The sequence below is a fragment of the Cicer arietinum genome, chromosome 3 (genome assembly GCF_000331145.2).
Source record: "Cicer arietinum cultivar CDC Frontier isolate Library 1 chromosome 3, Cicar.CDCFrontier_v2.0, whole genome shotgun sequence".
Lineage (NCBI taxonomy): Eukaryota > Viridiplantae > Streptophyta > Magnoliopsida > Fabales > Fabaceae > Cicer > Cicer arietinum.
In genome coordinates this window covers 62,648,562-62,664,965 of record NC_021162.2, presented here as the reverse complement: position 1 = coordinate 62,664,965, position 16,404 = coordinate 62,648,562, and the positions used below count along the sequence as shown (strand labels likewise).

General features: G+C 30.2%; 2 protein-coding genes across 2 annotated transcripts; both read right to left on the bottom strand.

The window, feature by feature from the left end:
- Positions 1-9,118: 9,118 nt before the first annotated feature.
- Positions 9,119-10,737, bottom strand: LOC101494760 (glucan endo-1,3-beta-glucosidase-like). Its single transcript, XM_027332899.2, has 3 exons — positions 10,732-10,737; positions 10,337-10,571; positions 9,119-10,128 (listed from the first exon to the last, which is right to left on the bottom strand). The coding sequence occupies exons 1-3, from the start codon at positions 10,735-10,737 to the stop codon at positions 9,188-9,190; spliced, it is 1,182 nt and encodes a 393-aa protein (XP_027188700.1). The 3' UTR covers positions 9,119-9,187.
- Positions 10,738-14,239: 3,502 nt separating this feature from the next.
- LOC101494445 (glucan endo-1,3-beta-glucosidase) lies at positions 14,240-15,275 on the bottom strand. Its single transcript, XM_027332898.2, has 2 exons — positions 15,200-15,275; positions 14,240-15,066 (listed from the first exon to the last, which is right to left on the bottom strand). The coding sequence occupies exons 1-2, from the start codon at positions 15,273-15,275 to the stop codon at positions 14,240-14,242; spliced, it is 903 nt and encodes a 300-aa protein (XP_027188699.2).
- Positions 15,276-16,404: the final 1,129 nt, after the last annotated feature.

Sequence of the window (16,404 nt, the reverse complement as noted above, 5' to 3'; positions counted from 1 at the left end):
AGAGACTTTGTTTGCCTCTAAATCAGGGAATAATAAATAGTTTCATAAGTTTTAAGTATAAGGAGGGAACGTCTATTTCAGACCACTTGAGTGAATTTCAGGGGATCCTTGATCAAATGTCTGGATTGGATATCAAGTTTGATGATGAGCTATTGGGACTATTTTTACTATTATCTTTACTAGAGTCTTGGGAGACATTTCGGGTTCTATAACGAGTTCAGCTCCTAATGGTATTGTTTCTTTGGAAACGACTAAGGGTGGTGTCTTGAATAAGGATATGAGAAGGAAGGCACAAGGTTCTTCATCTCAATCTGAAGTTCTTGTCACTGAAAATAGGGGAGAAGTCAGAAAAAAGAACTGAATGGTGGTAGAGAAAATAGCAGAAGCAAGTCCAAGTCTAGATACAAAAATATTGAGTGTCTTTATTAACATAAACCAGGGCACATACATAAGAATTGTTTTCTTTGGAAAACGAAGAACAAATGCAAGAAGGGTAAGCATAAACAAAGGGGTCGTGATAATGATGGTGAGCGTGTTACTACTGCTACTAGTGATGATCTTGTTATTCTCCGTGACTATGAGTGAATTAATCTTGTATCTCATGAGAGCATGTGGATAATTGATAGTGGTGCTACACTACATGTTACATCGAGGAAGGAGTTCTTCACATCTTATACTTCAGGTGACTTTGGAGTTTTGAAGATGGATAATAATGGTGTGTCTAAGGTAATTAGTGTTGGTGATGTATGCTTGCAAACCAACATAGGAATGCAGTTGTTGCTTAAAGGAGTCAAACATGCTCTAGATGTTCGCTTCAATTTGATCTTTGTGCATATGCTTGATGAAAGTTGTTTTGATAATCATTTTGCTTCTGGAAAGTGGAAACTCAGTAAAGGTAACTTTGTTGTGGCTAGAGGGGAGAAAATTAGTAAACTGTATTGGACAAAAGCTTTGGTTGCAAAAGACAATGTGAATGTCGTAGATATGAAATCATCTTTGTGGCACCAAAGGCTTAGCCATATTAGTGAAAAGGGGTTAATTTGCTTAGTTAGAAAGGATGTGCTTCTAGGATTGAAGAATGTATATTTGGATAAATACTCTCACTACATGATTGGTAAACAGACTAAAGTATCTTTCAAAAACCATCCCCCTTCTAGAAAGTCAGAGTTGCTTCAGTTGGTGCATTCTAACATCTGTGGCCCTTTAAAGGTAAAATCTTTTAGTGGTGCACTTTATTTTGTTATTTTTATTGATGACTATTCTAGGAAACTATGGGTTTATGTTGTAGAAGGCAAAAGACCAAGTGTTGGAGAAATTCAAACAATTTCATGCTTTGATTGAGAGGCAGATAAGCAAGAAGCTGAAATGTGTTCGTACTGACAACGATGGTGAGTATTGCTAACCCTTTGATGTCTATTGCAAAAAGCAGGGTATAGCACATGAAAAGACTCCTCATAAAACTCCTCAGCTGAATGGTTTGGCAAAAAGAATGAATCGAACACTTGTTAAAAGAGTGAGGTGTATGCTCTCTGAAGCTAAGTTGCCTAAACATTATTGGGGTGAGACACTGTAGACGGCGGTTCATGTTATTAATCTTACTCCTATGATTGCTTTGAATAGTGAAGTACCAAACAAGGTATGGTTTGACAAGAATGTCATGTATGATCATTTGCGAGTCTTTGGTTGCAAGACTTTTGTGCATGTTCCGAAGGATGAAAGATCCAAGTTGGATGCAAAGTCAAAGCAGTGTATCTTCATCGGCTATGGTGAGGATGAATTTGGCTACAAGTTGTATGATCCTATAAATAAAAAGGTTATCAGAAGTCATGATGTAGTGTTCATGAAAGACCAAACTATTGAAGACATTGATATGGTGGAGAAGACTACACCTGAGAGAAATTATGTCTTAGCTGATGGTGATCCAGTTTGGTCACATGTTCCTGATTTGGATATTACTGATGGTATTGTTGAGAATGATGAGCCACTTGATTGTGTTAATGATCATTAACTTAGAAATGAGGTAAATATTTCAACTAGTGAAGGTAATGAGTTGTCACACGATAAGAATCTAAGTGATGCTTCTGAATCATCTCTAACCCAACTCAAGAGGTCTAAGAGGCAGAGACAACCATCTACAAGGTATGGTTCTGACGAGTATGGGAATTTGACTGATAAAGGGGAACCTGCGTGTTTTCAAGAGGCCATGGAGAGGGAAGAAAGTCAAAAGTGGTTGGATGCAATGCATGATGAGATGAAATTCTTGCATGATAATCACACTTATGATTTGGTGAAATTTCCAAAAGGTAAAAGTACTTTGGAAAACAGGTGGGTCTTTAGAGTGAAAATTTAGAGTAACTCAAGGTCTACAAGACCAGATATTGCGCATGTTGTTGGTACAGTCAGTAGATTTTTATCAAATCCAGGTAGAGAGCATTAGAATGCTGTAAAATGGATTTTGAGGTATCTTCGTGGTACTACATGTATGAGGCTTTGTTTTGGTGGTGACAAACTTATTTTGGTGGGGTAATCCGACTCAGATATGGATGGAGATATTGACTCGAGAAAGTCAACTTCAGACTACATGATTAAATTTGCAGATGGAGTTATGGCTTGGCAGTCTAGATTACAGAAATGTGTAGCATTGTCTACAACTGAGGCAGAGATCATTGCCATTACTGAAGCATGCAAATAGTTGATTTGGTTGAAGAAATTCTTGCAGGAGATTAGGTTTATTCAAGAAAAATATGTATTATTTGTCGATAGTCAAAGTGATATTCATCTTGGTAAGAATTCGACGTTTCATAGCAGGTCCAAACACATTGATGTGAGGTATCATTGAATACGTGATGTTTTGGAAGCTAAGTTGGAATTGGCTAAATTTCATACTAATTATAATGGTTCTGATATGATGACTAACACATTACAAAGAGAAAAGTTTGAAATCTGTTGTGATATTTCCTGTTTGGCGATTATCTCCACATAGTTGTGAGAGGGAGATATGTTGGATATTGGGCTCCCTTCTTATGTGGAGAAAGGCTCAAATATTATAGTCCATGTGTCTCACTTATTTAAGTGGAGAGTGGTCTAATTAGGGTTAACAAGAGAGAGACTACTTTGATAGAAAAGGAAACCACCAAAAGAGAAAGAAATGAGTAACCCTATTCTCGATTTTGTTAAATCAGTATCAGAAAAATATCGATTGTGCATTCGTTAACTGTTAGATCGGGCTGATTTTTGGACAACAGGTTTGCAACATTCAGATCTTCGTTTGCAATGGTCGAATCAGTGAAACGGCGTCTGGAGGGAGATAAATCGTTTTGAGACTCATTTGTATCCTTATTTGATTATAGTGGAGCTACTTCTTCGGTCTGGACCATCCGTGGTTTTTACCCTTGCATTGAGGGGGTTTTCACGTTAAAATATTGGTGTTCATTACGTTCTTTTATTTTGATTAATTTGCTGCCATATATTTATTGTTGCTCCTCACAAGTTCTTGCAAGTTGGGGGAATTTTATATCCGTTGCGTATTACTTGTAAGGAGTCCTATCACAGTTAAACACAAATAAACAATATCTTTAAAATTCATTGTTAGCGTGTTACAATTTGGAGCACCTCGTAGTCAACGTATGTTTTTGGACGTGTTGAGGTTGATACTAATACTTCGCAATTGTATGAATTATTTATGATATTATTTATCATTTTTTAAAAAAAAATAAAAGTTTTTATTATTAAACTATATGCTTTTGTTACTTTGTCGATTTTTTAGTTGTTTGGATGTTAATGATAGTCTAATACTCTTTATGTCTCCTTTTTTAGTGTAAGTTACATGTTTTGTTTTTGGTAATAAAAGGAACAAGTTACTTGTTTTTAAGATAGTTTGTTTTCTCTTTCAAAAATTTATCTATTATATATAGAGTATATATATAAATATATGTATATATATTAAATAAAAGTACCTTATTAAGCAGAAATTCAAATATGTATCCACACTATTATGGGAGTGTAGTTTATTTTTCTAGACTCAATTCTCATTGATTTTTTTTTAAAGGTTAAATTTAAAATTTAAAAGGAAAATAGATTTGATTAAAAGAAATGAATCATCCAACTTAATTTTAAAAAAAATTTCAATCAAATCACAAAAATTTTATAACTTTTTTTTTTAAACTAACGCGACTCCACAATGATTTTTGACCACCTCCATTCACAACTCTAGCCATTGCCTTCGGCCACCTCTGACCTCCATGATAACCTCTAACTACCATAATAGTATATATATTTTTTTTATAGTTTCAATCACTCATAACTATTACATTAATAAAAACATTTGACAATTAATCATATGTAACTTATATATAAAAATGATTTGTGATTGATTAACCGTGTAAAGAGATTTACATTATGTTCTAAAATTAATCTCTTATTTGTTTTTTTGTAAGTTTTATATTTGGTTGATTAATCATTAATTTACACATTAAATTTAGAAGTTATTTGAGATATGGATTTTTTAGTTAATTTTGATAAAATTAAACTATCAACCAAGTATATATAATTTTAGATGTTCAAATTTAATTTTTATTAGTAAATGTAGTTACATAAATTTTTGGTCCCCATAAAATTTTAGCTTTTTTGTTTTTAAATTTTATAATTTGTTTTTAAATTTTTTGTTTAAAAAGAAATTTCATTTTCAATTTATGTCTGTTTTTTTTAATTTTTTTAAGTCAACTCAGTTGTATCCTTAAAATATTTGAATGATTTTTGGCAGAACTTTATAAATATATTTCTAAAAAATATTATATTTTTTTATGATGAATTAAATATGAAGTTTTAAACTTTTGATACTTAAAAATTTCATATTTCATTCATCTTTTGATAAAAAATTACAATATTTTGCAGTACAGTAAAGATTTTTATGATGTTCTAAATATGTCTAAAAATTAATCATTCAAAAAATTAAAAGAATCACATGAATGGATTCAAACAAAAACTCATAACGAAAAATATTTGGAAACTAAAAGGTTGCCAAAAAAAAAAATTTATTTAACCTTAATAAAAAAAACATAATATCCTTCCAAATTTATAAGTCAATTTTTATTTGTGAAAAACGTTATTATCTGTCTTTGTATCCACATATATTAATATAATACTTTTATAGAAAAATAAAGTATATGTGTATGGATATTTTATTTAAAAATAAAAAAATTTATATAAATTCTTGAAATATATTAATATTATAATATCAACTTTAATAGAATTAATCACGAAATGCATCTAATACGAATATATGAGTATTTTTTAAGTTAGGTTTAAAAAGTCTGATCACCGCAAACGATATTTCTTCTATTTTATGGTGAATGTCGTTTTTTCTCATAATTTTATATTTTAAAAAATTTATAATTAATAGAAAAGACATAACGTTATTTTTATCGAATTATCTTTATTAATAAATAATGTATTTTTTATTATCAGAAATACAAAATAAATATAAAGTAAAAGTAATATTTTTAGAATAATATAGGGAGAATTCATTAGAATAATATAGGGAGTATTCAATAGAAAAAAAAAAAACCAATACAGCTTCGAATGAAAATTAAAAACCGTATTCATTTTGATTTTTTTAAAGGTGACACTTATTGTGTTAAAAAAAATTAATTAATGGCATTTACTAATAAATGTCCAAATCTTTTAAAAAATTGATGTATTGATGTTCATAGAAACGTTATACGTCTCAAAATAATTGACTATTCTAATTTTTAATATATTTTTTTTTCCATCTAATTGTATAATTTAATTAATATTATTTCCATCATCTTCAATATAATATATTTTATTATATTAATGATATTAATAATGCACCAAACATAAGAAAAATAATTTGACAACTTATTCGATTTGTGTTGAAATTCGATTTGTTTTGTTACAATAAAGAAAATACCCATTTTAGAAAAATAAAGATAAAAGAAATTAAAAAATTTAAATTAGTTTTTGAAAAAAATAAAAATAATTTTTACTCTTTAAAAAAATTAAATTGAGACAACTTAATTCTTAATTTTTTTTTACATATTATTTAGTTGAAGAAAGAAAGATGAATTTTTTTTTTTTTTTTTATATATTATTTAGTTGAAGAAAGAAAGATGAATTTTTTTTTTTTTTTTTATATATTATTTAGTTGAAGAAAGAAAGACGGAGGCAAGAAAAGAAAGGCGAAAAGAAGAAAAAAAAAGATGATTATATATTATTTTAGTGTCTAAAAAAGAGTTTAATTTATATGGATCAACAAAGTAAAGTCATTTTGAATTGTCAATTAAATAAAAATAATCAATTTTAACACATTAACTTAAAATCTTTTTGCTATGACTTTCTAAAAAGAATAGCATTTTTTTCTAAAAAAATAATAATAACTTTTTAGAGTTTATCATATTTTGTTATAGATTTATTTTTAAAATAAATCATAATATGTTAAAAAAATATAAATATTAAATGCTTTGAACCAGAAATTATTTTGAATAGTTTCTCTCAAAAATTATTTTTCATATTTTTTTTAAAATTATTATAATAAACAAAAACTAAATATATTAAGATTATTTGTTATATATATTTTAATATAACTTGAACTATTTTATATTTGTTCAACCTAATGAAAATTAATTATTTTTTTTATAAAAAAATCATTTAAAAACTAATAATTTTTATAAGAAGCTACTCAAAACAACCTCTCATTCTAAGCGGTTTTTAGATTATTTTCAGATTTTAATTTTTTTATTCAAAAGGTATTACAAATTTATTTTTCTTAAAACACTATTATTTTAATAATATTTTGAGAAATGGACACTCAACTATTTTTAAAATCTCTAAAAATTAATCTCTAAACTAATGAACACCAAAATTATCTTTATATAGCCTATAACAAACAAATCTTTAAAATTCAATGAAAGAGAATAAAAATATAATATTTATAATTTATTAAATTGAAATATTTTCTTTGATTGTTATAGAATTTATTTTATTTTATAAATAATAGTTTTGGTATTAATTGTAATGAAATTTTTACTTTTATTTTTTTTTCATATCTAATTGAATAACTACCGAATATAGAACGACTACCAAATATAGAACGACTACCGAATATAGAATGACTAACGAATGATTAACTAATTGATAAAATTTAAAATAGGAAATAATATTATTAATATAATAATAGAAAATAACATTAATAAATAATATATATATATATATATATATATATAGAGGCCAGTCTGACAGGCCTAATAAGTTTTTTTATAAGTCAGAGAGTTTGACTTATTTAAATATATACATTTCAAAAATAGTTTGAGCTAGCCTTTTTATTAAATAGGTCAGACTATACCATAAGCAGGTCAGACCATAGGCCCCTGACGGACGACTTAACATATTCTCATCCATAGTCACAACACACAAATTTATCAATTAATCTGTTTCTTAATTCGAATGTTTAGATCTAGAAACCAATTATACACGATGTGAATAGTACGACTTAATGTGACCATTTTTACAACTAAGGACATCATCTTTTAATACTATCCTTGTTATAGTTGATTTAATTGTAGTTTTTATTTTTCTATTTTTATCAATTTATGAAATTGGTATCCTATTTTAATATATGTCAGTTTTCACTCATCGTTGAGATTTTTTAACTTAAAAATGACGATGTGACGTGATTTAAATAATATAACATACAATACAATAATGTAGAATGATAAACATGCATGAAATTGATCTAAAAACTTAACTTTTAATTTTTATTTATTTAGTTAATAATATAGGAATAATTAATGTATCTAAATTGTTATATATCATGAAATCGAATACTACATCATTTAAAATATATAAAATCATTAATTTTTTTAGTTAAAAAATATGAGAAATTGACTAAAACTATAGACTTTTATGATTGATTTTTTTTATTTAAAGAATAACAATAGTTTAAATCAATATTAAACACATCTTCAAATTTTATATTTCCTTTATTATTTCATTTTGAATATTTTATGACAACCCAATAACCATTTAGCTAGTTTTTCAACATAATTTCGTTAAACTTTTTTAAACAGTATAAAATAAATTTATGTCCTTATAAAACAACTTCTTGGCCAATACATTTTATATCTTATTAAAGCAAAAAAATAGTCATATCTTTCTTTACATAGTAATTTAGAGATAGGAAATGAGGAAACTTTTAATAATTTACAAACAATGTTTCCTCTTAGGTCAGTCATCGTGACTAAATTCGAGATTCAAAGTTTAAAGTCAATTTCGAATTTCAAGAATAAAAAACCAAAATGTAGATAAAGTGAATATATATTTTTAAATTTCTTTCTAACTTATAAATTCGAAATTTAGGTATTAAAATTTGGATTTGATTGATACAAACTAAGAGTGTAATTATTTTTTAATAATATCAATTAATCATAATTATTAAATTATTAATAAATATTTAATTTTAATGATATGTATCTTATCGGTGGCTTGTGAAGATTTATTTAATTTTAATGATATGTATCTTATCGGTGGCTTGTGAAGATTTATTTAAAGCTAAACCTCTAACTTTTACATAGTTTTATATTGGGTTCATAATACAAGCATTAAAATTTAGAAATTACACTTTAAAATTTTAATTTTTTTACATTATTGGTGTAAAATAATTAATCATATCTAATCTCCTTTTAGTTTAATTTTGATATATTATTAGCTTAGAAAAATTTACAAAGTCAGACAAGTTTAATTTATATTTAATAAAATTGACTTTCCTTGAAAACTTATTACAATAGTTATTTATTTTAAAAACAGGATCAAAAGGGTAATTTAAGGTCAACTGATTTCATTAATTTGCTAGTCATTAGTTGCTTCAATGTATTTGAACTTTCATTCAATTAAACTGAATTGAATCATGATTGAACAAATAAATGAATGTTTTACTTTCTTTTAATATTTGTTTATTAGTAATTAGATTCACCTCAAACATTAGAATTTACCTCTTTCAATTAACATCAAAGGAAGATAAAAAAAAAAAAAAACTAAGAGAAAAACAAAAAGAGAATAATAATAATAATAATATTGTATTAATAGGATGAAAGTGGTTTATTTGGTACAATATAATTCGAAATTGAAATCGAAGTGTAGAACATAAATGAATGTAGTGTATGATTTACAATTAACATTGTAAAAGTGGATAAACAGCAGTCGTATTAGGATAAAAAAGACCCCAATTTTGCTCAACACCTGCAGCCTTGAGATTTTCATTAAACATTGCAAATATAAAAACATCAATATTTTGTCCTGGTCTTTTTGGTGTCCCCACACCACTCTCCACATGTTTTATCAAATTTGAATTATATGCCTTTGCATTTTCAGTATTTGTAATAGCTCCATTCCCTGCAGTAGGCCAGCCAGTTTCTCCAATAACCAAAGAAACATTCCCTGCATCAATTTTTTCTAATGCGGAATAAACTGCATCAACCATTGCATCAAAAAGATTATCATATTTCAAGCTACCATCAGTTACTGGAGCCACTTTTGATTGAAATAATGCATAATCCAATTTAATTTCTGCTGGATTAGATGCATAAGGGAAATAAGGGTACACATTGGCCATAAGGGGTGCATCATTTTGTAGCAAAAAAGCTGTAACATCTTTCATTACTTCTGCAACCTCATCAGTAAATGCCCCTGCAGATGGAGGGTAAGAGGATGCAAGTCCAGCCAAAAAAAATGATGTGGTAACTTTAGTGTTAGTTAATCCAATTGAAATTAATGCTTCTTTCATGTTTTGCATAGCTTGTGTAGCAAAAACTCCTTCCGCACCTGGAATAATTTCATTTCCTAGTACAATCCATGTGAAATTTACTTGACTGTAAGGGGCAATATTGGTATTTACCCATTGGTTAGCAGCACTTACACTTGATGCTATCACTTTAACATCATCATTTCTTGTTCCAAGACTTACTTCTATACCTGAACCTTTTAATGCTTCTAATACATCAGGATTTGGCTCAAAAAGTCTTAGAAGTTTTATCCCACATTTCTTGTAAAGGCTTATAACATTTTGTGGGGATGGAAGATTGTCACCATTCCTCCCATAATTCACACCTATGCCTTTTTTTCATAAAAATTCATTATTAGTAATCAATAATACAATTCAAAAGCTAAATTCAATAAAAATAAAACACTTAAATGAATAGTGTGTGTGTGTGTAGTCCAGCCAAAAAAAATGATGTGGTAACTTTAGTGTTAGTTAATCCAATTGAAATTAATGCTTCTTTCATGTTTTGCATAGCTTGTGTAGCAAAAGCTCCTTCCGCACCTGGAATAATTTCATTTCCTAGTACAATCCATGTGAAATTTACTTGACTGTAAGGGGCAATATTGGTATTTACCCATTGGTTAGCAGCACTTACACTTGATGCTATCACTTTAACATCATCATTTCTTGTTCCAAGACTTACTTTTATACCTGAACCTTTTAATGCTTCTAACACATCAGGATTTGGCTCAAAAAGTCTTAGAAGTTTTGTAAGTGTGTTATAATCTACCCGGGGCTTAGGGTTTATATAGCAATGGATCACATCAACTTTAAGATACTCTTTTTTGTTAATAAATTTAACATTAGTTTTTGTTTATCATATATCTTATTTTATCTTATTTTGACCATCAAATTATTTGACCCAAAATGTTAGTGCTATTTTTGAAAATTACTACCTTCATACCAAAATAAATGTATTGGGTCAGTCTAATGTGAAATTGTCAAAATTATTCTAAATAAAGATGGTGTGCTTGAATGGTACTAATTAGCATTTGTGGAAGGGCAAGATGAAAGATTTTTTTATTTGTGAAGAAAATGCATCTTTCTACTTTTTTTTTCTAAAAAGTTGATTGATAAATCTACGGAAGAATGGGATTTTGAACATCAACAGGTATGTGGTTTTATTAGGCAATATGTAGAAGATAATGTTTATAATCATATTGCTAATGAGACAGATGCAAAAACTATGTGGGATAAGATAGAGACTTTGTTTGCCTCTAAATCAGGGAATAATAAATTATTCTTACTGAATAGTTTCATAAGTTTGAAGTATAAGGAGGGAACGTCTATTTCGGACCACTTGAGTGAATTTTTGGGGCTCCTTGATCAAATGTCTGGAATGGGTATCAAGTTTGATGATGAGCTATTGGGACTATTTTTACTATTATCTTTACCAGAGTCTTGGGAAACATTTCGGGTTTCTATAACGAGTTCAACTCCTAATGGTGCTTTTTCTTTGGAAACGGCTAAGGATGATGTCTTGAATAAGGAGATGAGAAGGAAGACACATGGTTCTTCATCTTAATCTGAAGTTCTAGTCACTGAAAATAAGGGACAAGTCAGAAAAAGAACCGAATGGTGGTAGAGAAAATAGCAGAAGCAAGTCCAAGTCTAGATACAAAAATATTGAGTGTCATTATTTTCATAGAACAAGGCACATACAAAAGAATTGTTTTATGTGGAAAACGGAGAACAAGTGCAAGAAGGTTATGCAGAAACAAAGGGGTCGTGATGATGATACTGATGATGACTGTGTTACTACTTCTACTAGTGATGATCTTGTTATTCTCCGTGACTATGAGTGAATTAATCTTGTATCTGATGAGAGCATATGGATAATTGATAGTGGTGCTACACTGCATGTTACATCGAGGAAGGAGTTCTTCACATCTTATACTTCATGTGACTTTGGAGTTTTGAAGATAGATAATAATGGTGTATCTAAGGTAATTGGTGTTGGTGATGTATGCTTGCAAACCAACACGGGAATGCAATTGTTGCTTAAAGGAGTCAAACATGCTCTAGATGTTCACTTCAATTTGATCTCTGTGCATATGCTTGATAAAAGTGGTTTTGATAATCATTTTGCTTCTGGAAAGTGGAAACTCAGTAAAGGTAACTTGGTTGTGGCTAGAGAGGAGAAAATTTGTAAATTGTATTGGACAAAAGCTTTGGTTGCAAAAGACAGTGTGAATGCTGTAGATATGAAATCATCTTTGTGGCATCGAAGGCTTAGCCATATTAGTGAAAAGGGGTTAAATTGCTTAGCTAGAAAGGATGTGCTTCCAGGATTGAAGAACGTAGATTTGGAGAAATCTTCTCACTGCATGATTGGTAAACAGACTAAAGTATCCTTCAAAAGGCATCCCCCCTCTAGAAAGTCATAGTTGCTTCAGTTGGTGCATTCTGACATCTGTGGCCCTTTAAAGGTAAAATATTTTAGTGGTGCACTTTATTTTGTTACTTTTATTGATAATTGTTCTAGGAAACTATGGGTCTATGTTCTGAAGACAAAAGACCAAGTGTTGGAGAAATTGAAACAATTTCATGCTTTATTTGAGACGCAGACAAGCAAGAAGCTGAAACGTGTTCGTAGTGACAACGTTGGTGAGTATTGTTAACCCTTTGATGTCTATTGCAAACAGCAAGGTATAGCACATGAAAAGACTCCTCATAAAACCCTCAGCTAAATGGTTTGGCAGAGAGGATGAATCGAACACTTGTTGAGATAGTGAGGTGTATGCTTTCTGAAGCTAAGTTGCCTAAACATTATTGGGGTGAGGCACTGTACACGGCGGTGCATGTTATTAATCTTACTCCTACTGTTGGTTTGAATAGTGAAGTACCAAATAAGGTATCGTTTGGCAAGAATGTCAAGTATGATCACTTGATAGTCTTTGGTTGCAAGACTTTTGTGCATGTTCCGAAGGATGAAAAATCCAAATTGGATGCAAAGTCAAAGCAGTGTATCTTCATCGGCTATGGTGAGGATGAATTCGGCTACAAGTTGTATGATCCTATAAATAAAAAGGTTATCAGAAGTCGTGATGTAGTGTTCTTGGAAGACCAAACTATTGAAGACATTGATAAGGTGGAGAAGACTACACCTTAGAGAAATTACGTCTTAGCTGATGGTGATCCAGTTCGGTCACATGTTCTTGATTTGGATATTAGTGATGGTATTGTTGAGAATGATGAGCCACATGATTGTGTTAATGATCATCAACTTAGAAATGAGGTAAATATTCTAACTAGTGAAGATCATGAGTTATCACACGATGGGAATCTAAGTGATGCTTCTGAATTATCTCTAACCCAACTCAGGAGGTCTAAGAAGCAGAGACAACCATCTACAAGGTATGGTTCTGACGAGTATGTGAATTTGATTGATGAAGGGGAACCTAAGTGTTTTAAAGAGGCAATGGAGAATGAAGAAAGTCAAAAGTGGTTGGGTGCAATGCATGATGAGATGAAATCCTTGCACGATAATCACACTTATGATTTGGTGAAATTGCCAAAAGGCAAAAGGGCTTTGGAAAACCGGTGGATCTTTAGAGTGAAAATTGAGAGTAACTCAAGGTCTCCAAGGTTTACAATACCAGATATTGCGCATGATGTTGGTACAGTCAGTAGATTTTTGTCAAATCCAGGTAGAGAGCATTGGAATGCTGTAAAATGGATTTTGAGGTATCTTCGTGGTACTACATGTATGAGGCTTTGTTTTGGAGGTGACAAACTTATTTTGGTGGAGTACTCCGACTCAGATATAGTTGGAGATATTGACTCGAGAAAGTCAACTTCAGGCTACATGATTAAATTTTGCAAATGGAGTTGTGGTTTGGCAGTCTAGATTACAGAAATATGTAGCATTGTCTACAACTGAGGCTGAGTTCATTGCCATTACTGAAGCATGACAAGAGTTGATTTGGTTGAAGAAATTCTTGCATGAGCTTTGGTTTATTCAAGAAAAATATGTATTATTTGTCAATAGTCAAAGTGTTATTCATCTTGGTAAGAATTCGACGTTTCATAGCAAATCCAAACACATTGATGTGAGGTATCATTGTATACTTGATATTTTGGAAGCTAAGTTGTTGGAATTGGCTAAAGTTCATACTAATTATAATGGTTCTGATATGATGACTAAAACATTACCAAGGGAAAAGTTTGAAACTTGTTGTGATAATGTCGGTTTGGCGATTATCTCCACATAGTGGTGAGAGGGAGATATGTAGGGTATTGGACTCTATTCCTATGTGGAGAAAGGCCCAAATATTATAGTCCATGTGTCTCACTTATTTAAGTGGAGAATGGTCTAATTAAGGTTAACAAAAGAGAGACTACTTTGATAGAAAAGGCAACCACCAAAAGAAAAAGTAAGGAGTAACTATATTCTCGATTTTGTTAAATCAGTATCAGAAAAACATCGATTGCGCATTCATTAACCGTTGGATCGGTTTGATTTGAATTATATGCCTTTGCATTTTCAGTATTTGTAATAGCTCCATTCCCTGCAGTAGGCCAACTAGTTTCTCCAATAACCAAAGAAACATTCCCTGCATCAATTTTTTCTAATGCGGAATAAACTACATCAACCATTGCATCAAAAAGATTATCATATTTCAAGTTACCATCAGTTGCTGGAGCCACTTTTGATTGAAATAATGCATAATCCAATTTAATGTCTGCTGGATTAGATGCATAAGGGAAATAAGGGTACACATTGGCCATAAGGGGTGCATCATTTTGTAGCAAAAAAGCTGTAACATCTTTCATTACTTCTGCAACCTCATCAGTAAATGCCCCTGCAGATGGAGGGTAAGAGGATGCAAGTCCAGCCAAAAAAAATGATGTGGTAACTTTAGTGTTAGTTAATCCAATTGAAATTAATGCTTCTTTCATGTTTTGCATAGCTTGTGTAGCAAAAGCTCCTTCCGCACCTGGAATAATTTCATTTCCTAGTACAATCCATGTGAAATTTACTTGACTGTAAGGGGCAATATTGGTATTTACCCATTGGTTAGCAGCACTTACACTTGATGCTATCACTTTAACATCATCATTTCTTGTTCCAAGACTTACTTCTATACCTGAACCTTTTAATGCTTCTAATACATCAGGATTTGGCTCAAAAAGTCTTAGAAGTTTTATCCCACATTTCTTGTAAAGGCTTATAACATTTTGTGGGGATGGAAGATTGTCACCATTCCTCCCATAATTCACACCTATGCCTTTTTTTCATAAAAATTCATTATTAGTAATCAATAATACAATTCAAAAGCTAAATTCAATAAAAATAAAACACTTAAATGAATAGTGTGTGTGTGTAATATATGTGTAGTGGAACCATATCAAGATGCTTACTTGTAGAGAGAGCCACTTGTGTTGCAAGGATTAAAGCCAAAGTCAAGAAAATTGACAAATTCCTAAGTGAAGCCATGATTTTTATGTTTGTTTCAACAACAAAATATATTTTTGTAAGTGTGTTATAATCTACCCGGGCTTAGGGTTTATATAGCAATGGATCACATCAACTTTAAGATACTCTTTTTTGTTAATAAATTTAACATTAGTTTTTGTTTATCATATATCTTATTTTATCTTATTTTGACCATCAAATTATTTTACCCAAAATGTTAGTGCTATTTTTGAAAATTACTACCTTCATACCAAAATAAATGTATTGGGTCTGTCTAATGTGAAATTGTCAAAATTATTCTAAATTTGATTATAGTGGAGCTACTTCTTTGGTCTATTATTATTATTATTATTATTATTATTATTATTATTATTATTATTATTATTATTATTGACGTCTGGAGGGGGAGAAATCGTGCTCGCACAACAACAGGTTTTTGGGTATTTTTCCTCTTCTTGTTTTTCATTTGTAGGCTTTAGTACTTTGTTATTTTTGCTGGTTGTATGCACAATTTGTGCATCATTTTTAGACTCTCTTGTATCGTTATTTATTTTAGTGGAGCTACTTCTTTGGTTTGGACGACTCGTGGCTTTTAACCTTGCATTGAGGGGTTTTCCACGTTAAAATATCGGTGTTCATTACGTCCTTTTATTTTGATTAATTTGTTGTCATATATTTATTGTTGTTCCTCACGGGTTCTTGCAAGTTGGGGGAATTTTATATCCGCTGCATATTACTTGTTATTGTGTTTCTATGTTTATTCCCATCAGAGTGCATCAGAGCTCTTGGTTGAAGGGTTATTTGACTTGCTTAAAGGACGGAGGAAAATATGAATATAAAGATGGTGTGCTTGAATGGTACTAATTAGCATTTGTGGAAGGGCAAGATGGAAGATTTTTTATTTGTGAAGAAAATGCATCTTTCTATTTTTTTTTCTAAAAAGTTGATTGATAAATCTACGGAAGAATGGGATTTTGAACATCAACAGGTGTGTGGTTTTATTAGGCAATATGTAGAAGATAATGTTTATAATCATATTGCTAATGAGGCAGATGCAAAAACTATGTGGGATAAGATAGAGACTTTGTTTGCCTCTAAATTAGGGAATTATAAATTATTCTTACTGAATAGTTTCATAAGTTTGAAGTAT